General features: G+C 47.3%; 3 protein-coding genes across 30 annotated transcripts in view; 1 reads left to right on the top strand and 2 right to left on the bottom strand.

Annotated features, from left to right (window-relative positions):
- Positions 1-19,070, top strand: part of mtdha (metadherin a) — a 33,587-nt gene extending 14,517 nt beyond the window's left edge. Inside the window, exons 7-12 of one of the 3 annotated variants that reach the window (XM_071369094.1) lie at positions 10,852-10,929; positions 11,015-11,086; positions 11,184-11,414; positions 12,199-12,215; positions 13,103-13,190; positions 13,500-19,070. In XM_071369094.1, the coding sequence (XP_071225195.1) occupies positions 10,852-10,929; positions 11,015-11,086; positions 11,184-11,414; positions 12,199-12,215; positions 13,103-13,190; positions 13,500-13,573 (560 nt within the window). In that variant the 3' untranslated portion in view covers positions 13,574-19,070. Of the gene's footprint in view, positions 1-10,851; positions 10,930-11,014; positions 11,087-11,183; positions 11,432-12,198; positions 12,216-12,674; positions 12,692-13,102; positions 13,191-13,499 lie in introns of all 3 variants that reach the window. The other 2 variants (XM_071369093.1, XM_071369092.1) reach the window with 2 other exon arrangements.
- A 4,325-nt stretch (positions 19,071-23,395) lies between these two features.
- LOC139555367 (large ribosomal subunit protein eL30) lies at positions 23,396-26,992 on the bottom strand. Its single transcript, XM_071369124.1, has 5 exons — positions 26,904-26,992; positions 26,741-26,789; positions 26,002-26,147; positions 24,822-24,952; positions 23,396-23,491 (listed from the first exon to the last, which is right to left on the bottom strand). The coding sequence occupies exons 2-5, from the start codon at positions 26,759-26,761 to the stop codon at positions 23,439-23,441; spliced, it is 351 nt and encodes a 116-aa protein (XP_071225225.1). The 5' UTR covers positions 26,762-26,789; positions 26,904-26,992; the 3' UTR covers positions 23,396-23,438.
- Positions 26,741-27,225, bottom strand: part of LOC139555366 (serine/threonine-protein kinase 3) — a 28,868-nt gene continuing 28,383 nt past the window's right edge. For all 26 annotated transcript variants that reach the window (XM_071369122.1, XM_071369115.1, XM_071369120.1 and 23 more), the window contains 2 exons: positions 26,904-27,016; positions 26,741-26,789 (listed from right to left, as the gene is read on the bottom strand). The gene's annotated coding sequence lies outside the window, so the exon portion shown is untranslated. The remainder of the gene's footprint in view (positions 26,790-26,903; positions 27,017-27,225) is intronic.

Genomic DNA, 27,225 nt, shown 5'->3' on the forward strand with positions numbered 1-27,225 from the left:
TTCATCCAGGACCAACCCCCTGGGTCAAAAAGCAGACCTTCCTACAGAGCACCAATGGGGAGAAAGAGCTCACACCTCCTTTCTACGTAACGTCTCAGTCAGGTCTGCGGTAGGAACCTCACCGACAGGTCTTGGTCTAAGATCTGCCTCGTCAAAATCTACCCAACAGGCAACCGAGAGAGAGCAGGGAAATTCTATACCATCCTCGACGAGAAAAGCAACATATCATTGGTGGTTCTTCGATATCTTCAGGGTACAAGGCCCCAGCTCTCCCTACTCCCTTAAGACCTGCGCTGGAGTGATGGAGACAAGTAGGAAGAAGAGGCAACGACTACCAGGTAGAATCTATGGATGGGCAAGTCAGTCTTCCACTGCCAACTCTCATCGAGTGTAATGAGATCCAGAACAACCGATCTGAGAAAGCAACTCCAGACGTAGCACTCCCCATGCTCACCTGAAACCCCCTGCTCACCTGAAACCCCCTGCTCACCTGAAACCCCCTGCTCACCTGAAACCCCCTGCTCACCTGAAACCCCCTGCTCACCTGAAACCCCCTGCTCACCTGAAACCCCCTGCTCACCTGAAACCCCCTGCTCACCTGAAACCCCCTGCTCACCTGAAACCCCCTGCTCACCTGAAACCCCCTGCTCACCTGAAACCCCCTGCTCACCTGAAACCCCCTGCTCACCTGAAACCCCCTGCTCACCTGAAACCCCCTGCTCACCTGAAACCCCCTGCTCACCTGAAACCCCCTGCTCACCTGAAACCCCCTGCTCACCTGAAACCCCCTGCTCACCTGAAACCCCCTGCTCACCTGAAACCCCCTGCTCACCTGAAACCCCCTGCTCACCTGAAACCCCCTGCTCACCTGAAACCCCCTGCTCACCTGAAACCCCCTGCTCACCTGAAACCCCCTGCTCACCTGAAACCCCCTGCTCACCTGAAACCCCCTGCTCACCTGAAACCCCCTGCTCACCTGAAACCCCCTGCTCACCTGAAACCCCCTGCTCACCTGAAACCCCCTGCTCACCTGAAACCCCCTGCTCACCTGAAACCCCCTGCTCACCTGAAACCCCCTGCTCACCTGAAACCCCCTGCTCACCTGAAACCCCCTGCTCACCTGAAACCCCTTGCTCACCTGAAACCCCATGCTCACCTGAAACCCCCTGCTCACCTGAAACCCCCTGCTCACCTGAAACCCCCTGCTCACCTGAAACCCCCTGCTCACCTGAAACCCCCTGCTCACCTGAAACCCCCTGCTCACCTGAAACCCCCTGCTCACCTGAAACCCCCTGCTCACCTGAAACCCCCTGCTCACCTGAAACCCCCTGCTCACCTGAAACCCCCTGCTCACCTGAAACCCCCTGCTCACCTGAAACCCCCTGCTCACCTGAAACCCCCTGCTCACCTGAAACCCCATGCTCACCTGAAACCCCCTGCTCACCTGAAACCCCCTGCTCACCTGAAACACCATGCTCACCTGAAACCCCCTGCTCACCTGAAACCCCCTGCTCACCTGAAACCCCCTGCTCACCTGAAACCCCCTGCTCACCTGAAACCCCCTGCTCACCTGAAACCCCCTGCTCACCTGAAACCCCCTGCTCACCTGAAACCCCCTGCTCACCTGAAACCCCCTGCTCACCTGAAACCCCCTGCTCACCTGAAACCCCCTGCTCACCTGAAACCCCCTGCTCACCTGAAACCCCCTGCTCACCTGAAACCCCCTGCTCACCTGAAACCCCCTGCTCACCTGAAACCCCCTGCTCACCTGAAACCCCCTGCTCACCTGAAACCCCCTGCTCACCTGAAACCCCCTGCTCACCTGAAACCCCCTGCTCACCTGAAACCCCCTGCTCACCTGAAACCCCCTGCTCACCTGAAACCCCCTGCTCACCTGAAACCCCCTGCTCACCTGAAACCCCCTGCTCACCTGAAACCCCCTGCTCACCTGAAACCCCCTGCTCACCTGAAACCCCCTGCTCACCTGAAACCCCCTGCTCACCTGAAACCCCCTGCTCACCTGAAACCCCCTGCTCACCTGAAACCCCCTGCTCACCTGAAACCCCCTGCTCACCTGAAACCCCCTGCTCACCTGAAACCCCCTGCTCACCTGAAACCCCCTGCTCACCTGAAACCCCCTGCTCACCTGAAACCCCCTGCTCACCTGAAACCCCCTGCTCACCTGAAACCCCCTGCTCACCTGAAACCCCCTGCTCACCTGAAACCCCCTGCTCACCTGAAACCCCCTGCTCACCTGAAACCCCCTGCTCACCTGAAACCCCCTGCTCACCTGAAACCCCCTGCTCACCTGAAACCCCCTGCTCACCTGAAACCCCCTGCTCACCTGAAACCCCCTGCTCACCTGAAACCCCTTGCTCACCTGAAACCCCATGCTCACCTGAAACCCCATGCTCACCTGAAACCCCCTGCTCACCTGAAACCCCCTGCTCACCTGAAACCCCCTGCTCACCTGAAACCCCCTGCTCACCTGAAACCCCCTGCTCACCTGAAACCCCCTGCTCACCTGAAACCCCCTGCTCACCTGAAACCCCCTGCTCACCTGAAACCCCATGCTCACCTGAAACCCCATGCTCACCTGAAACCCCCTGCTCACCTGAAACCCCATGCTCACCTGAAACCCCATGCTCACCTGAAACCCCTTGCTCACCTGAAACCCCATGCTCACCTGAAACCCCATGCTCACCTGAAACCCCATGCTCACCTGAAACCCCATGCTTACCTGAAACCCCATGCTTACCTGAAACCCCCTGCTCACCTGAAACCCCCTGCTCACCTGAAACCCCCTGCTCACCTGAAACCCCCTGCTCACCTGAAACCAAGCAAGTTAATGGGTCCCATGACTCACCATACGCCCACGCCCAGAAGCTTGACCTCGGGTGGGTCATAATAGGCAATGTCTGCCTGTGGAGCGTTCACTAGCCTCTCTCAGTGAGTACTTTTTACACAAACACTTTGGAGAAAGGACGCCCTACTCTCGTCGAGCCATGTCTCAAACTCTTCTTGGTGAAAGAAAGATTGCGGAATGTCCAAGCTCCCGATCAACCTGCATAAAGTCATTTCTTACAGTCCAAGATGCAGTCAACCTGCTCAAGAGAGCACAAGAGATTCTCGCCAACTCTAATCTGAGGTTACACAACATTGCCTCAAGCAAGGAGGTAATGGAAGCATTTCAATCTCAAGATCACGCAAATTACCTCAAAGATCTTGACATAGGGTCAGACACTCTGCCTATGCAGCGCAGCTTGGGTCTCAACTGGGACCTCAGGACCGAGACTTTCACCTTCAAGGTAGCCGAAGATGAGAAGCCCTTCACACACCGAGGAGTGCTATCAACTGGGAACAGCCTGTACGACCCACTGGGATTTGTGTCCCCTGTCACCATTCAAGGCAAGTCTATTCTCAGGGAGCTCACAATGGCCAACGGCGAATGGGACTCCCCCCTGCCTCCAGAAATGGAGGAGCCATGAGTTGCATGGAGAGAGTCTTTGAAAGAGCTATGTAACCTACAAAGCCCTTGGGCCACCACTAAGGTCTCACCCTCAGAAGCGAGACGAAGAGAACTATGCATATTCTCGGATGCATCCACGAAGGCAATAGCCGCAGTTGCCTACCTCAAAGTGACAGACGTCAAAGGTTTGAGTCACATGGGCTTTTGTTATGGGTAAAGCAAAACTGACGGCACGCCCAGAACACACGATTCCAAGGTTGGAACTCTGCGCAGCAGTCGAGTTGGCCGAGCTCATCACCTCAGAAATAGACATGGAACTTGATGATACAACCTTCCACACAGACAGCGAGGTGGTGTTAGGCTACATCTACAATGAGACCCGGCGTTTCTACGTCTGTCAGTAATCGAGTCCATCGGATAAGGAGATCTACACGTCCAGAACAGTGGTGCTATCTACCTACAGATCAGCATACCTCTGACACAACCTGGCTCTCTGGCACAGCGTTTCTGACACGCCAGTCTCTGTCTTGAAAGGGATGCTTTCCCCCCCCCCTCAGAGAGCTGACGTTTGCCCCACAAGTGTCCACACTGAAAGACAAATTCCTTACGCTTTTCAAGGTTCTCCACGTGGAAGTTGCCGACTCGTGCCATCACTCACCTCGTCCACATCCCTCGTCTCTTCATCAACACTACAGCGGGAAAAAACAGCAACTGAAAGGGCTGGCACTACTGTCAGACAGCATGCACACCAGACAGATTCTCTCAGTCAAAGGATATCGTCATACGGACAGTCCAAGAGGAAATCAATCCAAGAGAGTTTGAGTGGATCAGGAACCAGGAAAATAATCCCTAATAAAGCTCTCAGAGCCTTAGATCCATTAATTGATAAAGACAGCCTTCTGAAAGTTGGGGGTCGCGTCACAGAAGCAGAACTTGGACATGACGAGAAGAACCCCCTGATCATCCCGGGGAAGCATCACGTCGCAACTTTACTGGTGAGGCTTTAACACAAACGGATCCAACATCAGGGATGCCTTTTCACAGAGGGAGCCATCGGTACAACCGGTCTTTGGGTAGTTGGCGGTAAAAGGTGCGTGAACAGCATCATCCACCAGTGTGTCACCTGTCGGAGACTTCGCTGTCCTCCTTAGGCACAGAAGATGGCCAGCCTTCCTGCTGATCGTCTTTCCACCGAGCCTCTGTTCACCCATGTCAGCCTGGATGTGTTTGGTCCATGGACCGTTGCCTCTCGCCAGACAAGAGGCCTCGCCCACAGTAAGCGGTGGGCCGTCATATTCACCTGTATGAGCGCGAGAGCCGTTCATATTGAAGTCCTTGAGTCACTGGATACATCAAGCTTTATCAGCGCCCTGAGGCGTTTCTTCTCGATCCGAGGCCCAGCAAATCAGATTCGTTCCAACCATGGGACCAATTTCATTGGGGCCTGCAGGGAACATAAGATCCCCTCGAACATCAACGACGACTCCGTGGATACCTACCTGTCAGAATAGGGCTGCATCTGGATATTCAACCCGCCACATGCCTCTCACATGGGTGGTGCCTGGGAGAGGATGATTGGTGTAGAATCCAGGATTCTCCTTGCTATGTTCCTCCAACAGGGTCATTCAACGCTAAGTCACGAAACGCTCATTACTCTGATGGCAGAAGTGGCTGCCATCATCAATGCCAGACCTCTGGTTCCAGTCTCTACAGATCTAGATGACCCGCTCATACTTACACCTGCTGCTCTCCTCACACAGAAAGTGAGTATCCCTTCGAGTCCTGCTGGCGACTACGGAGCCAAGGACCTCTCTAAGCGGCAGTGGCTTCAGGTTCAACATCTTGCAAATACCTTCTGGGATAGGTGGAGGAAGCCATACCTGTCTTCACTTAAGATAAGAAGGAACTGGCAGTCAAACCAGCCCAACCCTGAGCCTGGAAGCATTGTGCTCCTCAAAGACAAACAAGTCAAGAGGAATGAATGGCCTGTTGGACTGGTCACTCAGGTCTTCCCCGGCAAGGATGGTAAAGTCGAGGTTAGACTCTGCAAGCAAGAAGGAACTATGCTCTTTCTTAGGCCCGTCCTTCTCCTCCCTCCAGAGGTCTAAACAAACAAGTTCTCTTATATGCACATTCCATAGTTATCAGAGTAGTTATCAGAGTTCTAATACTTACCTATATTACTAACCTTGAATTTAGCTCCCCATAGTGTTGATCTGGAGTATTTTCCTTTACTGGGAAAATGGACCTGTTTGGAGGAAGTTGTTCATTGTTGCCTCATGTAGAGTTCAGAGTGCTCTGTTTCAGTTGTCTGCTTACGATCTTCGTCCATCCATTACATTGTACGCCTTAGGAAGCTTTGTCAGTATTTTCATTCCTTTTGCATACATCTTTCCTTTCAAAGCATTATTTGGATGTATGTTTACTTTGTGGAATAGATGGACAGCACTAGCTTAATGCTACAGTGTGTTAGCCTAGCTTTTGCTTGTTGTCAGTGTGAGCAAAAAAATCAAGTTACGTTCATATCTAGTTTGTATTTTAGGACAGATTATATTGTTTTATGCAGACATTGTCTTTGTCTCAGTTTCACGCCGTTTCAACTCAATACATCTTGTGAACATGGAGATCATGCTTTGAGGATTATTGATGTGAATGCGTTTATTTTGCTGTCAAAATATGCACTGTAACGCATATGGAGGACAGTACAGTGTGTGTCAGTGCTGTGTGTACGTTGACTATGCAAATAACTTGGAATTTCCAACACATTGACTGTTCCTTATAAAAACATGAAGTGATGCAGTCTCTCCTCAACTCTTAGCCAAGGGAGACTGGCATACATAGTATTAATATCAGCCCTCTGATTATAATGAAGAGCAAGACGTGCCGCTCTGTTCTGGGCCAGCAGCACCTTAACTAGGCCTTCCTCTGCAGCACTGGACCACATGGCTGGACAATAACCAAGAGTGCACTGTACCTGGCATATGGCTGAGGTTGAAAAGCCAAAATTACAACAGGTTATGGTCAATAACATCAAAGGTTGCACTGTTGGTTCCCATCAGTTGGTATAGCCCACCTTATCATTCCATTTAATGACATTGTTCCCATCAGTTGGTATAGCCCACCTTATCATTCCATTTAATGACATTGTTCCCATCAGTTGGTATAGCCCACCTTATCATTCCGTTTAATGACATTGTTCCCATCAGTTGGTATAGCCTACCTTATCATTCCGTTTAATTACATTGTTCCCATCAGTTGGTATAGCCCACCTTATCATTCCATTTAATACCCTTGTCCCCATCAGTTGGTATAGCCCACCTTATCATTCCATTTAATACCCTTGTCCCCATCAGTTGGTATAGCCCACCTTATCATTCCATTTAATACCCTTGTCCCCATCAGTTGGTATAGCCCACCTTATCATTCCGTTTAATTACATTGTTCCCATCAGTTGGTATAGCCCACCTTATCATTCCGTTTAATTACATTGTTCCCATCAGTTGGTATAGCCCACCTTATCATTCCGTTTAATTACATTGTTCCCATCAGTTGGTATAGCCCACCTTATCATTCCATTTAATACCCTTGTCCCCATCAGTTGGTATAGCCCACCTTATCATTCCATTTAATGACATTGTTCCCATCAGTTGGTATAGCCCACCTTATCATTCCGTTTAATTACATTGTTCCCATCAGTTGGTATAGCCCACCTTATCATTCCGTTTAATTACATTGTTCCCATCAGTTGGTATAGCCCACCTTATCATTCCATTTAATACCCTTGTCCCCATCAGTTGGTATAGCCCACCTTATCATTCCATTTAATGACATTGTTCCCATCAGTTGGTATAGCCCACCTTATCATTCCGTTTAATTACATTGTTCCCATCAGTTGGTATAGCCCACCTTATCATTCCGTTTAATTACATTGTTCCCATCAGTTGGTATAGCCCACCTTATCATTCCGTTTAATTACATTGTTCCCATCAGTTGGTATAGCCCACCTTATCATTCCGTTTAATTACATTGTCCCCATCAGTTGGTATAGCCCACCTTATCATTCCATTTAATGACATTGTTCCCATCAGTTGGTATAGCCCACCTTATCATTCCATTTAATACCCTTGTCCCCATCAGTTGGTATAGCCCACCTTATCATTCCATTTAATGACATTGTTCCCATCAGTTGGTATAGCCCACCTTATCATTCCGTTTAATTACATTGTTCCCATCAGTTGGTATAGCCCACCTTATCATTCCGTTTAATTACATTGTTCCCATCAGTTGGTATAGCCCACCTTATCATTCCGTTTAATTACATTGTTCCCATCAGTTGGTATAGCCCACCTTATCATTCCGTTTAATTACATTGTCCCCATCAGTTGGTATAGCCCACCTTATCATTCCGTTTAATGACATTGTTCCCATCAGTTGGTATAGCCCTCTAGTCCTCTAAACGCTGTCACAGCCGTGTTGCTGAGAATCATTAGTACCAGTTGATAATATTGATATAAAAGACAGGCTAATTAAATCATTCTGCAGCGCAGTTTGAACCCGGCGCATGGTGTGATAGTTGGCTGTGTCATCACACAGTTCCATGATTAGTGCAGGTAATAGACCAGGGTATAACCTCCTATTGTACACTATTCTCCCTGTTATAACAGTCCCATGGTTAGTACAGGTAATAGACCAGGGTATAACCTCCTATTGTACACTATTCTCCCTGTTATAACAGTCCCATGGTTAGTGCAGGTAATAGACCAGGGTATAACCTCCTATTGTACACTATTCTCCCTGTTATAACAGTCCCATGGTTAGTACAGGTAATAGACCAGGGTATAACCTACTAGTGTACACTATTCTCCCTGTTATAATTATATGTACACTAATCTTCCAACATTACCATGGGTTGAAGAACTGAATGAATCAAACCACCATTTTCTTTATTTTGTGTGAAGGCTTTCCAGGCCAGTTTATGATTCATAAATACTTAACTTAACCTAAATAATCTACACAGAGTATTTTTCAATCTACCATTTGGTGCTGAAATGGAGACACATATTTAGATGACTTTCTTTGAATGACATTTATTCAGAGTGGGCAAGGTAGCCACACCTACAGAGCGTGTTACACGACAGAATAGAGCCCCACAGTGGATGTGTCATAAAACCTTGTGGTCAAACGGAAATGGTTCCAATCGTTTCCCCACCATTTATTTTAGAAACATTTAAAATAAGGGCTGTGTTTCGTTTAGGTTTGCCCTGGCGTGATGTTTTGATAACCGTGTAAATCTAGGACAAGGTGACTTTTATCAATATATTTGGCTCTATTTACTCTGATTCGAAAAAATGCTAATTAGCATCAAAGTAGACCTCATGCAAAACTACAAATCCCAGCATGCTCCTGCACCTCATCTCTAGCTGACACCTTTGCTAACAGGTATTTTGTCAATTAAAACTTACACAAGACTGTTCACAGAATTGTACATTTTTAAAGCAATTTATCCTATTTAATCTTTACTACTGTTAGTCTTTGGTTTTTCCATTTATATTGCGAGGTTGGACATGAGCACATAGGGCGCACCGATTTGGTGTTGCCTCGTTAGTCAGGATGTGTTACACCTTTGCTGGCCCAGGTGATATTTAAGAGTGGATGGCCCAGTGCTTCAGTTGTCTTGAGAGGTGGAGGGTTAACACCTTCAGTTGTCTTGAGATGTGGAGGGTTAACACCTTCAGTTGTCTTGATGTGGAGGGTTAACACCTTCAGTTGTCTTGAGATGTGGAGGGTTAACACCTTCAGTTGTCTTGAGATGTGGAGGGTTAACACCTTCAGTTGTCTTGAGATGTGGAGGGTTAACACCTTCAGTTGTCTTGAGATGTGGAGGGTTAACACCTTCAGTTGTCTTGATGTGGAGGGTTAACACCTTCAGTTGTCTTGAGATGTGGAGGGTTAACACCTTCAGTTGTCTTGAGATGTGGAGGGTTAACACCTTCAGTTGTCTTGAGATGTGGAGGGTTAACACCTTCAGTTGTCTTGATGTGGAGGGTTAACACCTTCAGTTGTCTTGAGATGTGGAGGGTTAACACCTTCAGTTGTCTTGAGATGTGGAGGGTTAACACCTTCAGTTGTCTTGAGATGTGGAGGGTTAACACATTCAGTTGTCTTGAGATGTGGAGGGTTAACACCTTCAGTTGTCTTGAGATGTGGAGGGTTAACACCTTCAGTTGTCTTGAGATGTGGAGGGTTAACACCTTCAGTTGTCTTGAGATGTGGAGGGTTAACACCTTCAGTTGTCTTGAGATGTGGAGGGTTAACACCTTCAGTTGTCTTGAGATGTGGAGGGTTAACACCTTCAGTTGTCTTGAGATGTGGAGGGTTAACACCTTCAGTTGTCTTGAGATGTGGAGGGTTAACACCTTCAGTTGTCTTGAGATGTGGAGGGTTAACACCTTCAGTTGTCTTGAGATGTGGAGGGTTAACACCTTCAGTTGTCTTGATGTGGAGGGTTAACACCTTCAGTTGGCGCGTCCTATTTGACTTGTAAAAAAAATTAAAACGTATTTTTTTTAAATTTTAAAAGTCCTTTATCTGATCTTCATTGTTTTTGTTTTGCTCCACTTTTTTGTTTACTTCCTTGGTGTGGGTTTTCTTTGTGTTTTCCTCTTCTTGGGTACATTTAGTGGGTCTCATGGTGGGTGTCTTTTAGGTCCCAGTTGTTGTTACTAGTCATCTTTCAGTGGACACCCCCATGAGTATCTTTCAGAACCGCTCCTAGAACTCCACCTGTTTTGGTTGTTGATGATTCTGTTAGTTCCCTCTTCTGTTTGAGATACATTATTTGGTTTTCTTGCTGGGAAACGTAACACTACAGTTAGCTAACATTAGTTAATCCAGAGATTCTTACCTTTGTCTCGATTCGTCAGTCTCGTCCAGATCATCATGGTATTTGTAGTTCTTTATGATAGCCGCATTAGCAGCTAATTAGCATTTCATTATGATAAAAGTCACCTTGTCCGAGAGAGATTTACATGGTTATCAAAACGTCACGCCGGGGTAAACCTACAAGGGGTTCTAAAATTCCCTTTGGGAATAAGAAATGGTGGAATAAACGATTGGGAAAATGACCCTGTTTGACTGCTAGGTTTTATGGGTATTATGACTCATACTGTGGTACTATAAGGTAAGTCTGAATACCAAATACTGAGAAGTGTGTACATTCATAAGTCTGAATCGGCCCCTTAACGTTTCCATCCGTTAGATGGATTTGAGAATAGCAACTGAATTTCAAAGCTTTTGTGTTTTTGGTTTCTATTGGTTTATTCCTTTTCCTTTTTCTGGATGTTCTGTGGGAATAACAGTCTCTATTGGTTTATTCCTTCCAGGGTCGTGGAGTGGGGTTGATGGGAGGATGAAGACTGAACTCAACACATTACCCTCTGTACTTGGACTGAAGACTACAGGTGATTAACACTGATGTCAGGGACTGTAGAATGGACTATTCTGTATGGTTTAGGAAGGCTAAGATGCTCTCTCTGTCTTCTCCAGAGCACATCACCCATCCTGCCTCTGAGCTACAGTGGGAATGCCCCTCTCCTTCTGATGAGTGGTCAGGATTAAGTAAGAAACAATTAGTTTTGAGTAAATGTGCTGTGATTTCTGCCTTCACTGGGCGGGTACGATATGTAACTTGGTATTTTCTCTGTTCTGTTTCCAGACGGTATTGCAGCAGCGGACCCCAGCTCAGACTGGAACGCCCCGACAGAGCCGTGGGGGAACTATGAGGGACCCCCGGTGGGAGAGGCCCCCGGCCCCCCGCCCCAGGACCCTGTACCCAACCACCCCCAGGGGGAACAGGGGTCAGACGATGACAAGGAGGATGACTCTGCCGGGGGGGCTGCCAGGCCCAAGAAGAAGAAGAAGAAGAAGAAGAAGAGGGCTGAGGAAGGTGTTGGTACAGGACAGGTAACAGACAGGTGGTGGTACAGGACAGGTAACAGACAGGTGGTGGTACAGGACAGGTAACAGACAGGTGGTGGTACAGGCCAGGTAACAGACAGGTGGTGGTACAGGACAGGTAACAGACAGGTGGTGGTACAGGACAGGTAACAGACAGGTGGTGGTACAGGCCAGGTAACAGACAGGTGGTGGTACAGGACAGGTAACAGACAGGTGGTGGTACAGGACAGGTAACAGACAGGTGGTGGTACAGGACAGGTAACAGACAGGTGGTGGTACAGGCCAGGTAACAGACAGGTGGTGGTACAGGCCAGGTAACAGACAGGTGGTGGTACAGGCCAGGTAACAGACAGGTGGTGGTACAGGACAGGTAACAGACAGGTGGTGGTACAGGACAGGTAACAGACAGGTGGTGGTACAGGACAGGTAACAGACAGGTGGTGGTACAGGCCAGGTAACAGACAGGTGGTGGTACAGGCCAGGTAACAGACAGGTGGTGGTACAGGCCAGGTAACAGACAGGTGGTGGTACAGGCCAGGTAACAGACAGGTGGTGGTACAGGCCAGGTAACAGACAGGTGGTGGTACAGGACAGGTAACAGACAGGTGGTGGTACAGGACAGGTAACAGACAGGTGGTGGTACAGGCCAGGTAACAGACAGGTGGTGGTACAGGACAGGTAACAGACAGGTGGTGGTACAGGACAGGTAACAGACAGGTGGTGGTACAGGCCAGGTAACAGACAGGTGGTGGTACAGGCCAGGTAACATACAGGTGGTGGTACAGGACAGGTAACAGACAGGTGGTGGTACAGGCCAGGTAACAGACAGGTGGTGGTACAGGCCAGGTAACAGACAGGTGGTGGTACAGGACAGGTAACAGACAGGTGGTGGTACAGGACAGGTAACAGACAGGTGGTGGTACAGGCCAGGTAACAGACAGGTGGTGGTACAGGACAGGTAACAGACAGGTGGTGGTACAGGACAGGTAACAGACAGGTGGTGGTACAGGCCAGGTAACAGACAGGTGGTGGTACAGGCCAGGTAACAGACAGGTGGTGGTACAGGACAGGTAACAGACAGGTGGTGGTACAGGACAGGTAACAGACAGGTGGTGGTACAGGACAGGTAACAGACAGGTGGTGGTACAGGACAGGTAACAGACAGGTGGTGGTACAGGACAGGTAACAGACAGGTGGTGGTACAGGCCAGGTAACAGACAGGTGTTGGTACAGGCCAGGTAACAGACAGGTGGTGGTACAGGACAGGTGGTGGTACAGGCCAGGTAACAGACAGGTGGTGGTACAGGCCAGGTAACAGACAGGTGGTGGTACAGGCCAGGTAACAGACAGGTGGTGGTACAGGCCAGGTAACAGATGTGTCTGCATCCCAAAGAAAGCTGTAATGAATATCTAGTGTTCTACATGACAGAGAATGATGTGTTGTATTTCCAGTGTCCTGTAACGTCTTGAACAGTTGAAACAGGATGTGAAAGGTGTGTGCCTGGTCATATTGGCAGCCTATTCCCTATATACAGGTAGTGCAGTGCTTTTAACCAAGGCCCTGGTCAAAAGTAGTACACTATAAAGGGAGTAGGGTGCTATTTTGGACGCAGACCTTGACTGTAGTGTGTTTTGTAACCAGCTATGACATGGTGTGACTTGTCCCTCTCTGTACAGGTGACCTCTGACAGCATGACAGTTACACCGGTGGAGAGTCCAGCACTTCCCCCAGCAGGGACCAAACAGTCCCAGCCGTCCTCACAGAGTAAGATACTAGTCGTAGCAACCTTAACCATAGTTTTCGTCCCAAATGGCACCCTATTCCCTTTATAGCGCACTACTTTCTAAATAGGGTGCCTTTTTGGGACAGTCAGTATGTTGCTACTCGTGTGTATCAGCACCAAACAGAAGGCAGATCTCTTATTGTGAAGCCAAACTATTTTCTTACAATGGTTGGCATCACTACTGCCGACTTTCCAAAGATCTCCCTGAAATTAAATATGGATGTTTTATTTCCATAATAAATATCATGTCTTTGTGTTTTTTGACATGCTGTCCATTCTTTTCTCTTCAGAAATATCCGACCCGAGCTTCGATGCTCCCAAGCCGTCCCAGAAGAAGAAGGTCCGGAAAGAGACAGGAAGTTAAGAAACAAGAACCCACATGAATTATTATGCAAAAGGATTGTTCAATGTGTTTATAAATGCAATCAATCATTTGCAAGTACAGACTTTTATACAGAATAGTTTGACTGTACTTTTTAAATATCCCCAAAAAAGAGAGAGAACAGTGAGTGTCCAGCTCATTTAGCTGGGGGTCTGGCGTCCAGCTCATTTAGCTGGGGTCTGGCGTCCAGCTCATTTAGCTGGGGGTCTGGCGACCAGCTCATTTAGCTGGGGGTCTGGCGTCCAGCTCATTTAGCTGGGGGCCTGGCGACCAGCTCATTTAGCTGGGGGTCTGGCGACCAGCTCATTTAGCTGGGGGTCTGGCGACCAGCTCATTTAGCTGGGGGTCTGGCGACCAGCTCATTTAGCTGGGGTCTGGCGTCCAGCTCATTTAGCTGGGGTCTGGCGACCAGCTCATTTAGCTGGGGGTCTGGCGACCAGCTCATTTAGCTGGGGGTCTGGCGTCCAGCTCATTTAGCTGGGGTCTGGCGTCCAGCTCATTTAGCTGGGGTCTGGCGTCCAGCTCATTTAGCTGGGGTCTGGCGTCCAGCTCATTTAGCTGGGGGCCTGGCGACCAGCTCATTTAGCTGGGGGCCTGGCGACCAGCTCATTTAGCTGGGGGCCTGGCGACCAGCTCATTTAGCTGGGGGCCTGGCGACCAGCTCATTTAGCTGGGGGCCTGGCGACCAGCTCATTTAGCTGGGGGCCTGGCGACCAGCTCATTTAGCTGGGGGCCTGGCGTCCAGCTCATTTAGCTGGGGGTCTGGCGTCCAGCTCATTTAGCTGGGGGTCTGGCGTCCAGCTCATTTAGCTGGGGGCCTGGCGACCAGCTCATTTAGCTGGGGGCCTGGCGACCAGCTCATTTAGCTGGGGGCCTGGCGACCAGCTCATTTAGCTGGGGGCCTGGCCCTATCAGCCTAATCGAACCTATGTACACTATATGCTACACTGAAGTGGAATAGGGGGGAGGTTATTAACTTGCGGTGAGGTACAAGTTTGTGAATTATTCAAAAGTAGTTTGTGTACCAGAGTCCTAGCTAGCTAGTACAGTGTTGCTCCACCTCCCACCTGTGTACCAGAGTCCTAGCTAGCTAGCTAGTACAGTGTTGCTCCACCTCCCACCTGTGTACCAGTCCTAGCTAGCTAGTACAGTGTTGCTCCACCTCCCACCTGTGTACCAGAGTCCTAGCTAGCTAGTACAGTGTTGCTCCACCTCCCACCTGTGTACCAGAGTCCTAGCTAGCTAGTACAGTGTCGCCCCACCTGTGTACCAGAGTCCTAGCTAGCTAGCTGGTACAGTGTCGCCCCACCTCCCGCCTGTGTACCAGAGTCCTAGCTAGCTAGCTAGTACAGTGTCGCCCCACCTGTGTACCAGTCCTAGCTAGCTAGCTAGTACAGTGTCGCCCCACCTGTGTACCAGTCCTAGCTAGCTAGCTGGTACAGTGTCGCCCCACCTCCCGCCTGTGTACCAGAGTCCTAGCTAGCTAGTACAGTGTTGCTCCACCTCCCACCTGTGTACCAGCGTCCTAGCTAGCTAGTACAGTGTCGCCCCACCTCCCACCTGTGTACCAGAGTCCTAGCTAGCTAGTACAGTGTCGCCCCACCTGTGTACCAGCGTCCTAGCTAGCTGGTACAGTGTCGCCCCACCTCCCACCTGTGTACCAGAGTCCTAGCTAGCTAGCTAGTACAGTGTCGCCCCACCTGTGTACCAGTCCTAGCTAGCTAGCTAGTACAGTGTCGCCCCACCTCCCACCTGTGTACCAGAGTCCTAGCTAGCTAGTACAGTGTCGCCCCGCCTGTGTACCAGTCCTAGCTAGCTAGCTGGTACAGTGTCGCCCCACCTCCCGCCTGTGTACCAGAGTCCTAGCTAGCTAGTACAGTGTTGCTCCACCTCCCACCTGTGTACCAGCGTCCTAGCTAGCTAGTACAGTGTCGCCCCACCTCCCACCTGTGTACCAGAGTCCTAGCTAGCTAGCTGGTACAGTGTCGCCCCACCTGTGTACCAGAGTCCTAGCTAGCTAGTACAGTGTCGCCCCACCTGTGTACCAGAGTCCTAGCTAGCTAGTACAGTGTCGCCCCACCTGTGTACCAGAGTCCTAGCTAGCTGGTACAGTGTCGCCCCACCTCCCACCTGTGTACCAGAGTCCTAGCTAGCTAGTACAGTGTCGCCCCACCTCCCACCTGTGTACCAGAGTCCTAGCTAGCTAGTACAGTGTCGCCCCACCTCCCACCTGTGTACCAGAGTCCTAGCTAGCTAGTACAGTGTCGCCCCGCCTGTGTACCAGTCCTAGCTAGCTAGCTGGTACAGTGTCGCCCCACCTCCCGCCTGTGTACCAGAGTCCTAGCTAGCTAGTACAGTGTTGCTCCACCTCCCACCTGTGTACCAGCGTCCTAGCTAGGTAGTACAGTGTCGCCCCACCTCCCACCTGTGTACCAGAGTCCTAGCTAGCTAGCTGGTACAGTGTCGCCCCACCTGTGTACCAGAGTCCTAGCTAGCTAGTACAGTGTCGCCCCACCTGTGTACCAGAGTCCTAGCTAGCTGGTACAGTGTCGCCCCACCTCCCACCTGTGTACCAGAGTCCTAGCTAGCTAGTACAGTGTCGCCCCACCTCCCACCTGTGTACCAGAGTCCTAGCTAGCTAGTACAGTGTCGCCCCACCTCCCACCTGTGTACCAGAGTCCTAGCTAGCTAGTACAGTGTCGCCCCACCTCCCACCTGTGTACCAGTCCTAGCTAGCTAGCTGGTACAGTGTCGCCCCACCTCCCACCTGTGTACCAGAGTCCTAGCTAGCTAGTACAGTGTCGCCCCACCTCCCACCTGTGTACCAGAGTCCTAGCTAGCTAGCTGGTACAGTGTCGCCCCACCTCCCACCTGTGTACCAGAGTCCTAGCTAGCTAGCTGGTACAGTGTCGCCCCACCTCCCACCTGTGTACCAGAGTCCTAGCTAGCTAGTACAGTGTCGCCCCACCTCCCACCTGTGTACCAGAGTCCTAGCTAGCTAGTACAGTGTCGCCCCACCTCCCATCTGTGTACCAGAGTCCTAGCTAGCTAGTACAGTGTCGCCCCACCTCCCACCTGTGTACCAGAGTCCTAGCTAGCTAGCTGGTACAGTGTCGCCCCACCTCCCACCTGTGTACCAGAGTCCTAGCTAGCTGGTACAGTGTTGCTCCACCTCCCGCCTGTGTACCAGAGTCCTAGCTAGCTAGCTAGTACAGTGTCGCCCCAACTCCCACCTGTGTACCAGAGTCCTAGCTAGCTGGTACAGTGTTGCTCCACCTCCCGCCTGTGTACCAGAGTCATAGCTAGCTAGTACAGTGTCGCCCCACCTGTGTACCAGTCCTAGCTAGTACAGTGTCGCCCCACCTGTGTACCAGAGTCCTAGCTAGCTAGTACAGTGTCGCCCCACCTCCCACCTGTGTACCAGAGTCCTAGCTAGCTGGTACAGTGTTGCTCCACCTCCCACCTGTGTACCAGAGTCCTAGCTAGCTGGTACAGTGTCGCCCCACCTCCCGCCTGTGTACCAGAGTCCTAGCTAGCTAGTACAGTGTCGCCCGCCTGTGTACCAGAGTCCTAGCTAGCTAGCTGGTACAGTGTCGCCCCACCTCCCACCTGTGTACCAGGGTCCTAGCTAGCTAGTACAGTGTCGCCCCACCTGTGTACCAGCGTCCTAGCTAGCTGGTACACTGTCGCCCCACCTGTGTACCAGAGTCCTAGCTAGCTAGTACAGTGTCGCCCCACCTGTGTACCAGCGTCCTAGCTAGCTAGTACACTGTCGCCCCACCTCCCACCTGTGTACCAGAGTCCTAGCTAGCTAGTACAGTGTCGCCCCACCTGTGTACCAGCGTCCTAGCTAGCTGGTACACTGTCGCCCCACCTCCCACCTGTGTACCGGAGTCCTAGCTTAAATATTGACCAATTGAAGTATAAAGATGGGTGAAGATATGAAGTATTTCCAGACACCAGTAGGGACAGTATGACATGAAGTACTTCCAGACACCAGTAGACAGTATGACATGAAGTACTTCCAGACACCAGTAGACAGTATGACATGAAGTACTTCCAGACACCAGTAGGGACAGTATGACATGAAGTACTTCCAGACACCAGTAGGGACAGTATGACATGAAGTACTTCCAGACACCAGTAGACAGTATGACATGAAGTACTTCCAGACACCAGTAGGGACAGTATGACATGAAGTACTTCCAGACACCAGTAGACAGTATGACATGAAGTACTTCCAGACACCAGTAGACAGTATGACATGAAGTACTTCCAGACACCAGTAGGGACAGTATGACATGAAGTACTTCCAGACACCAGTAGGGACAGTATGACATGAAGTACTTCCAGACACCAGTAGACAGTATGACATGAAGTACTTCCAGACACCAGTAGGGACAGTATGACATGAAGTACTTCCAGACACCAGTAGACAGTATGAGACATGAAGTACTTGCAGACACCAGTATGAGACATTAAGTACTTAGACACCAGTAGGGACAGTATGACATGAAGTACTTCCAGACACCAGTAGTATTGTGCCCCTCTGTGTATGAGAGGGTTCTTATCTTAAAACCTCTTCTCTTCCAACCTATCTGGTGGGAAAAGGCCATGCCATATGTACAGAATACAAGGGCTTTTCCTAATGTGTAATTTTTCTGGGATTGATTGATTGCACTGTCAGGCTGGATCCTATACGTTGTCTTTGTCTTTTCATGATTCTTTTTTAAAACGACCGTTTAGCAGAATGTGAAGGTGTAATTCCTGGTTGTGACTTTAGATGGAAGTCAATGTGCTGATGAGGGGGAGGAGGTGATGGGGTCCTGAAGATGAGAAGTCGTGTGGAGCAGCTTTAATTCCATGTCAGTCATTTTAAAGGTATCAGGAACTGAATTGTATTGCCTTAACCTGTAGTATATTAGTATGTGCATTTTATTTACATCTCTTTTGTGATAGTTTTCAGATCAAGGGCTGGGGAGTTACCGCATCCATCCTATTGCAAGTTTGGTTCTAAAAAAAAATGTATTTAGTCTCTTGACTGACGACCGTACTCATACAGTACGATTTAAAGAATGGGCAGGTCACTACTTCTGATTGGTACTTTATCACTCACTGTATATAGCCTTGAATGAGCGGAACGACTGGGCTTGAAGATTGAGGGCTGACAGCCTGCCCACGCTTTAGCTGAAATCAATTGGACTGTATTATTGGTAGCTTTTGAGTGTGTAAAGAAGAGCGTTGCCGAATGGAGGCTCTGAGCTCAGTGTTTTACATCCCATAGTTCTCTGTAGACTAGATCAGTCTGGTGACGCTGCACTCACCTGACTCTCTGTTGATTATTAACCTTTTAAAAGATGATTCAATCATGTATTTATACCTTCTCCTTTAGAAGAATGATTTTGTTTTATGAAGAAATGCAATGATTTTTCAAGGTTTGTTGAAATAAAACAATAAAACTCCTAATGCTTTACTGCAACTGCGACCAGTCTCTTATTAGACAGCAATTCAACACATTCACAGCAATTAATGTGTACATAATAGAGCTTGGGGTGATTTGGCCTAAAAATCATATCGCCATAATTTTTTTCAAACTTTATATAAAGATGAAATGTTTTCTCTTTGTTGTACAATTTAACAATCAAATACACTGCATTTGAAACAGTCAGCTATAATGTAATTAATTCAGGGCTTGTTGAGTTATACCTAGGCTAGATAAACCTTCCACAACACCCACTAATAATTACATTATTTTATCAAAAACGTTTAATCAGCTTTTTTTGGCAATAATCACTGTCGCTATCAAGTCTGTCTGAAAATACGCTTTTGTTACAGATTTAATCAGAACCATGCATAATGCACATTCACTAATAAAGACTGACTTGTTGTAGCAGCCATTATAGAACATTAGCACAGGTCTCAACTATCTCTCAAGCACAAGTCCACGTGCTAGTAAGTAGCCAGCTCATCTCTATGGGAATCTAGTGAGTAGCCAGCTCATCTCTATGGGAATCAAGTTATTGTTCATAGAAGGAAAAGAGTCAATTAAAATAAATTAATTAGGCCCTGATCTATGGATTTCACATGACTGGGCAGGGGTGTGGCCTGGGAGGGCATTGGCCCACCCACTGGGGAGCCAGGCCAAGCAGAATGAGTTTTCCCCCCACCAAAGGGCTTTATTACAGACAGAAATATTCAGTTTCATCAGCTGTCCGACGATCCCGCAGGTGAAGAAGCCGGATGTGGAGGTACTGGGCTGGCGTGGTTACACGTAGTCTGCGGTTGTGAGGCCGGTTGGACATACTGCCAAATTCTCTACATTGGCCTATGAGCTTCTGATAGGCTAATTGACATCATTTGAGTCAATTGGAGGTGTACTGTATTTCAAGGCCTTCCTTCAAACTCAGTGCGTCTTTGCTTGACGGGAAAATCAAAAGAAATCAGTCAAGACCTCAGGAAGTCTGGTTCATCCTTGGGAGCAATTTTCAAAAGCCTGAAAGTACCACGTTCATCTGTACAAACAATAGTACGCAAGTATAAACACCATGGGGCCAAGCAGACATCATACCGCTCAGGAAGGAGATGTGTTCTGTCTCCTAGAGTTGAACGTACTTTGGTGCGAAAAGTGCAAATAAATCCCAGAACGACAGCAAAGAACCTTGTGAAGATGCTGGAGGAAACGGGTACAAAAGTATCTATATCCACAGTAAAATGAGTCCTATATTGACATAACCTGAAAGGCCGCTCAGCAAGGAAGAAGCCACTGCTCCAAAACCGCCATAAAAAAGCCAGACAACGGTTTGCAACTGCACATGGGGACAAAGATCGTACTTTTTTGGAGAAATGTCCTCTGGTCTGTTGAAACAAAAATAGAACTGTTTGGCCATAATGTCCATCGTCCAACTTGTAAGTCGCTCTGGATAAGAGCGTCTGCTAAATGACTTAAATGTAATGTAAATGTTATGTTTGGAGGAAAAAGGGAGAAGCTTGCAAGCCGAAGAACACCATCCCAACCGTGAAGCACGGGGGTGGCAGCATCATGTGGGGGTGATTTGCTGCAGGAGGGACTGGTGCACTTTACTTTTCCTCATGATGCCATCTATTTTGTATGGATATATTGAAGCAACATCTCAAGACATCAGTCAGGAAGTTAAAGCTTGGTCGCAAATGGGTCTTCCAAATGGACAATGACCCCAAGCATACTTCCAAAGTTGTGGCAAAATAGCTTAAGGACAACAAAGTCAAGGTTTTGGAGCGGCCATCACAAAGCCCTAGCCTCCACATTGACTCTGTACCGTAACACCCTGTATATAGCCTCCACATTAACTCTGTACCGGTACCCCCTGTATATAGCCTCCACATTGACTCTGTACCGTAACACCCTGTATATAGCCTCCACATTGACTCTGTACCGTAACACCCTGTATATAGCCTCCACATTGACTCTGTACCGTAACACCCTGTATATAGCCTCCACATTGAAGCTTGGCTTCCTGAACTCGTTAGGAACTCACCTTTCATCTCATATTAATTGTGTACATCTATGACAGTGTTTGTTTAAAATATATAAACTCTTAGATGAATGGCTATAAATCGATCTCTGGATGTGCTGCCACCGCTCTCTCCTGCTGCACTACGATGTAACAATTGCAGGCATGTGCTTGGTCAACAGCTGTGGGGTAGGGTTCAGCCAGGAGGTAGTCTGAGGAGCTAAGTACATGGTAGGAGGGACATCCCAGCTTCAAGTGGTTTCAGGTCCTATGTCTCAGAAAATAAACAACCGTGTCCGTGGTAACCAACGCTATCGCTCAATGCAAGCCACGTCTTTCACTGGTTGAAATCTGGTCGGATGTTTTACAACCACAAAACAACCAGATTTAAGATGTAATTTTGACCTCGTGAAAAATGTCTTATTTTGGTTGATATCCGATTGAACTACTGACCAGTTATCTAAACGCTACTCAATTAGTAGACAAACTACACTGAACAAAAATATAAACGCAACATGTAAAGTGTTCGTCCCATGTTTCATGAGTTGAAATAAAAGATCACAGAAATGTTTCATACTCACAAAAAAACGAATCAAATGTTGCACAAATCTGTTTACATCCCTGTTACTGAGCATTTCTCCTTCGCAAAGATCATTTGCTGATGTCAACGTTGTGAACAGAGTGCCCCATGGTGGCGGTGGGGTTATGGTATGGACAGGCATAAGCTACTGACAACTCAAAAGCATTTTATCGATGGCAATTTGAATGCAGAGATACCGTGACGAGACCTGAGGCCCATTGTCGTGCCATTCGTCCGCCACCTTGTTTCATCATGATAATGTAAATCCCCATGTCGCAAGGATCAGTACACAATTCCTGGAAGCTGAACATGTCCCAGTTCTTTCATGGCCTGCATACTCACCAGACCTGTCACCCATTGAGCAAGTTTGGGATGCTCTGGATTGACGTGTAGGACAGCGTGTTCCAGGATTCAAATGGTGGTCACACCAGATAGTGACTGGTTTTCTGGTCCACGCCACTACCTTTTAAGGTATCTGTGACCAACATATGCATATCTGTTTTCCAAGTCATAAGAAATCCATAGATTAGGGTCTAATGAATTTCCTTATGAACTCAGCAGTCTTTGAAATTGTTGCATGTTGAGTTGATATTTTTGTTCAGTATAATATACTTTTCCAGTCAACACATTCCAGGGTTTTTATTTGTACTATTTTCTACATTGTAGAATAATAGTGAAGACATCAAAACTATGAAATAACGTAGTAACCAAAAAGTGTTAATCTAAATATATTTTTCAAAGTAGCCACCCTTTGCCTTGATGAGAGCTTTGCACACTCTAGAATAATAGTGAACACTAACCAAATCACAATGTAGAAAAGAAAGAATAACCCTTGAATGAGTAGGTGCGCTCTTTCCATGACAGACTGACCAGGTGAAAGCTATGATCCCTTATTGATGTCACCTGTTAAATCCACTTCAATCAGTGTAGATGAAGGGCAGGAATCAGCTTAAAGGATTATGAAGCCTTGAGACATGGATTGTGTGTCATTCAGAGGGTGAATGGGCAAGACAAAATATTTAAGTGTCTTTGAAGGGGTTATGGTAGTAGTGCTGCTGGGTTTCACGTTCAACAGTTTCCTGTGTGTATAAACAACGGTCAACCACCCAAAGGACATCCAGCCAGCCAACTTGACAACTGTGGCCGTGTCATTATAGAATGTAGCCGTATTCTATCCTGTGGCAGTAGGCCGTGACATTATAGGATGTAGTCGCATTCTATCCTGTGGCAGTAGGCCGTGACATTATAGGATGTAGTCGTATTCTATCCTGTGACAGTAGGCCGTGACATTATAGGATGTAGTCGCATTCTATCCTGTGGCAGTAGGCCGTGTCATTATAGAATGTAGTCGCATTCTATCCTGTGACAGTAGGCCGTGACATTATAGAATGTAGTCGCATTCTATCCTGTGGCAGTAGGCCGTGACATTATAGGATGTAGTCGCATTCTATCCTGTGGCAGTAGGCCGTGTCATTATAGAATGTAGTCGCATTCTATCCTGTGGCAGTAGGCCGTGACATTATAGGATGTAGTCGTATTCTATCCTGTGACAGTAGGCCGTGACATTATAGAATGTAGTCGTATTCTGTGGCAGTAGGCTGTATTTATCCTGTGGCAGTAGGCTGTATTTATCCTGTGGCAGTAGGCCGTCGTATTCTGACACCGTCTACTGCAACAGGATAGAATACAAGTAGCTAAATGTTTGTGCTCACTAAGAAAGACAGACCAAAGAAACACCATTCAACCAAGTTTATTTGTAACATTAAGAGTGAAAGGTCTACTTCTCCCCCTGCGGCTGGTCTGGCATACTCCTGATGATGTCAGAATCACCTGTTAATAGACCAATATTACATTTAGCATACAAGATCCAATCAACAACAGGTGATACAGGTAAAACCAGTGGTGTAAAGTACTTTAGTATCAACACGTTTGACTTTTTACTACATTCATTAAAAATATATATTTTTTACTCCATACATTTTGAATGCGTAGGACAAGAAAACGGTTTGATTCACACACTTAAAGGGAACGTCCCTACTGCCTCACTAAACATATGCTTCATTTGTAAATTGCAGCATGCCCCCTGCTATCCGTAAATAAATAGAAAATGTCTGCTTTGCTTAATATAAGGAATTAGAAATTATTTACACTTAAATCAAAAGTACAAGTATATTTAAAAACCAATACTTTCAGACTTACTCAAGTAGTTTTTTACTGGGTGACTTGAGTCATTTTCTATTAAGGTATCTGTACTTTTCCAACCACTGCTTAAAACTAACCAAGCTTTAGTTTGACAGAATCTAAGCTATATGGAATTGTGTTATGGTCATACCAAGGACCATTATGCTACTGATTTAAGACCTCTTGAAGTATTATATTATTTGATAGCCGGATCCACTAATTTTAAGGAGTGTCCACATACTTTTGTGGTGTAACTAGCTAGCCAGCCCATAGAGAGCGTTGTTGATTTTGTTGACGACTTGATTTCCCATGTTGCTACCATCCTTATTATAAAAAGCCAAAATGAAAGTGTTATTTAACACTACATTACAGGAATGAGAGTTTGTGGATTTTCCCTGTAGTGGTGGTTTTACATTTTGTACACCAGCTTCAAACAGCAGAAAATGTGAGATTATTGAAAACATTTCACATCAGTTTAGATGGTACAATGATTCTCTACACTATACTTTTTTGTTTTGTCACAAAATGAAATTAGGCAAACTTCAAATTTTAGCAACCAGGAAATGGTGGAGCAATTTCTGCATAGTGTATCTTTAACTTGAGGAGAACTAAGGCACCAATGAAGCAGGAAGTAACCTGAGCAGAGCGCCCAGTCAGTTCAGGTGAATGCACCATTGGGTGTTTAGCTAGTGAATCACTACTGCTGGTCAGACCCCCATATACCCAACTGGAGCAAAAAGCCACAATGGGAAAATTGGTGAGCAACAGTGTAAGACAAAAACATATACACATGTGTGAAACACGATTAAATCAAACACTCATGTCATGTGACAGCAGTTTGACAAGGTTGTGTTCACCATTCTCCTGATCTTCATGTCATCTCAAACTGCTCACTACTAAAGGATTGTCCAACTCTGCAGACAATACATCAACAGAATGGGCGTGGTAAACAGGACGTGCAGTCTGATTGGACACTCACCGGGGTCGATGATAGCCAGTGTGCACACCCGGAAGTACTTTCCGCAGGCCGTGCCCAGCTCGATGTTGTTCCCACTGTAGTGATGGACGCCAGTCTTGGCTAACATGGCATAGTACTCCACTTCAGACTTCCTGAGGAAGGACAAATACCTTTTAGCAAAGTATGACCACAGGTGTGCATTTATATATATTATTGTTGAATGAAACATGATCCCGTGTGTGTGTGGGGAAAGCAACATGAACACAAGTCCACTGCAACAGTGATCCACTTCTAATGCTGTAGTTGTGTGGGGCTCCCGAGTGGGACAGCGGTATATGGCACTGCATCTCAGTGCTAGAGGCGTCACTACAGACCCTGGTTCAATGCCAGGCCGTGATTGAGCGTCCCATAGGGTTGCGCACATTTGGCCCAGCATCGTCCGGGTTAGGGTTTGGCCGTCATTGTAAAATAAGAATTTGTTCTTCACTGACATGTCTAGTTAAATAAAGGCAGAGAATAAAAGGTGTCTGATTGCTGAATGACCAACTGCAGGTGCAGCCAGTAACAGACAATCAGCCCTCATTTGAATGTTCCTCCTGTTCTTACACACCTGCAAGCAGACCAATACAGGTGTGCCTTTGTAGGAGGAGTACAGAAAAATAAATTACCCATAAGAACACACAAGCAACACTTGATATGCTTATTTGGTTAATTCAATGTGACTTGTTCAATATCTAACTATTCTAAACACTTATGGAAGTAGAAATGGAACTATTAGGATTTCTGGGATCCCATTAGGAAGATTGTAAGTCCATCACACCAAGCTTAACTACCGGGCTGGCTTTGAAAATCCATTCACATGGTTCCGGACACTATGGTGGATGAGGGACCTGACGTGTATTCATTAAAATCGGTTTCCGTTGCAAGACGTGAAGTCTATTGCAAAACCCTTTGCAACGGGAACTGTTAACCATTTACTCGAGGGACTTCCATGAATTCGTCCAACAGCAACTCTAGTTTCCATTTGGGTAAACGGTTTCTGTTGCTAAATGTTTCGTAACGGAATCCGACTAATGAATACAACTCAGGCCAGCACAGTAAACTTTAGCTCACCAAGTTCGCGTGAAACGTGTATTATTGATAGCTTAAACTTCATTAGCTAATACTGCTACATAATTGTGATGTAGGCCCAACTAGTTACCTGAGGGCAGGTGTGTTGTTGGCCAGGATGACCAGCTTGGCTTTGCCCTGGCGGATCATCTTCTGAGACTGCTTGTATCCCAGAACATATTTACCGCTCTTCATCACCAGCTGGAGACGGGAGTTGATGGACTCCAGGGACTTTTTCTAACACCAAGAGACAAACATTTGTGAACTATGAATATAGCCCACATCCATTGAACCAAACATGATACGGTCTTCTAATTGAGATACGTGTGATTTGAGTGCATATAACATGCTAGTTTATTTCTTAATCTGCTTGGTTAACTATCAACATCCCACCCAACTGAGTAACGTTAGCTAACTAATTATACACGCCGACATGGTGTTGCAGAAGAGCTGTTAATTAGCTAGCTGGATTTAACATATTTCCGTTAACAGTACTGTTACATAGCGTTTCTCGATAAGCCAACTCAAAATACCCCAATGCAACCATTCAAATAGCCGTTTGGCTAACTAGTTCACGTTAACTAGTTGCTAACTGGCAAGTCGGCGAATGTTACGATAGAGCTAGCTATATGCCTAGATTAAGCAAATTGGCAAAAACTAAAAACTAATGTCCTGGGAATAAGAAAAAAGTGTATGTTGGGGCAAGTTAAACATTTGTACGGTCAACATTGACAGTTAGCTCAACACATGTGATGGTTTAGCCCAGATAGCACCACGATTCCACGTGAATTGCTTTCCACCACACACGCGTTCATGAGACCTCGACTCACCGTCTTCTTTGCGGCAACCATAGCTGCGATTTAGTCCGTTCTGGCCAACCTGAACAAAACATTTGAGATTGGACAATCGTACGTTAGTAATCAACCGGGTGATGTGCACCAAAATGGCCTAAATATATTTATTTTTAAAGAATAAACACAGAGCTGAACTTACAAGTATGTCTCTCCAATATGGCCTCGGAAAGAAAGGAAGTCCCAGCGTGCTTTGCGGCCCATTGGCTTGATCACGCGGGACCGCGTGGGGTGGTCCTGCGCAGACTCGCTGATCTGTGGAGAATGAGTATTAAATAAAGCCGGTGTGCGCCATTTCAGGTGATTTGTAGATCAGATCATGTCCACAGCGCCCTACCAGCCCGAGCATGTTATCGCGAGAAAGCAAGGGCCAATACACTACAGATCTAGAAACAGCTTTTATAATGGAAAGTGTTTATTTACCAACTAGAGGACAAACACAAAACTGATCCTGGTCTGTTTTT

This window comes from Salvelinus alpinus, chromosome 26 (assembly GCF_045679555.1).
Source record: "Salvelinus alpinus chromosome 26, SLU_Salpinus.1, whole genome shotgun sequence".
Lineage (NCBI taxonomy): Eukaryota > Metazoa > Chordata > Actinopteri > Salmoniformes > Salmonidae > Salvelinus > Salvelinus alpinus.

Excerpts from the sequence above, each read along its gene's own strand:
- LOC139555367 (XM_071369124.1), bottom strand. The coding sequence starts at position 26,761 with ATGGTTGCCGCAAAGAAGACG. Across the intron at positions 24,953-26,001 it reads AACAACACACCTGCCCTCAG|GAAGTCTGAAGTGGAGTACT; the intron begins GTAACTAGTTGG and ends GTCCTTCCTCAG. Across the intron at positions 23,492-24,821 it reads ACTGGCTATCATCGACCCCG|GTGATTCTGACATCATCAGG; the intron begins GTGAGTGTCCAA and ends GTCTATTAACAG.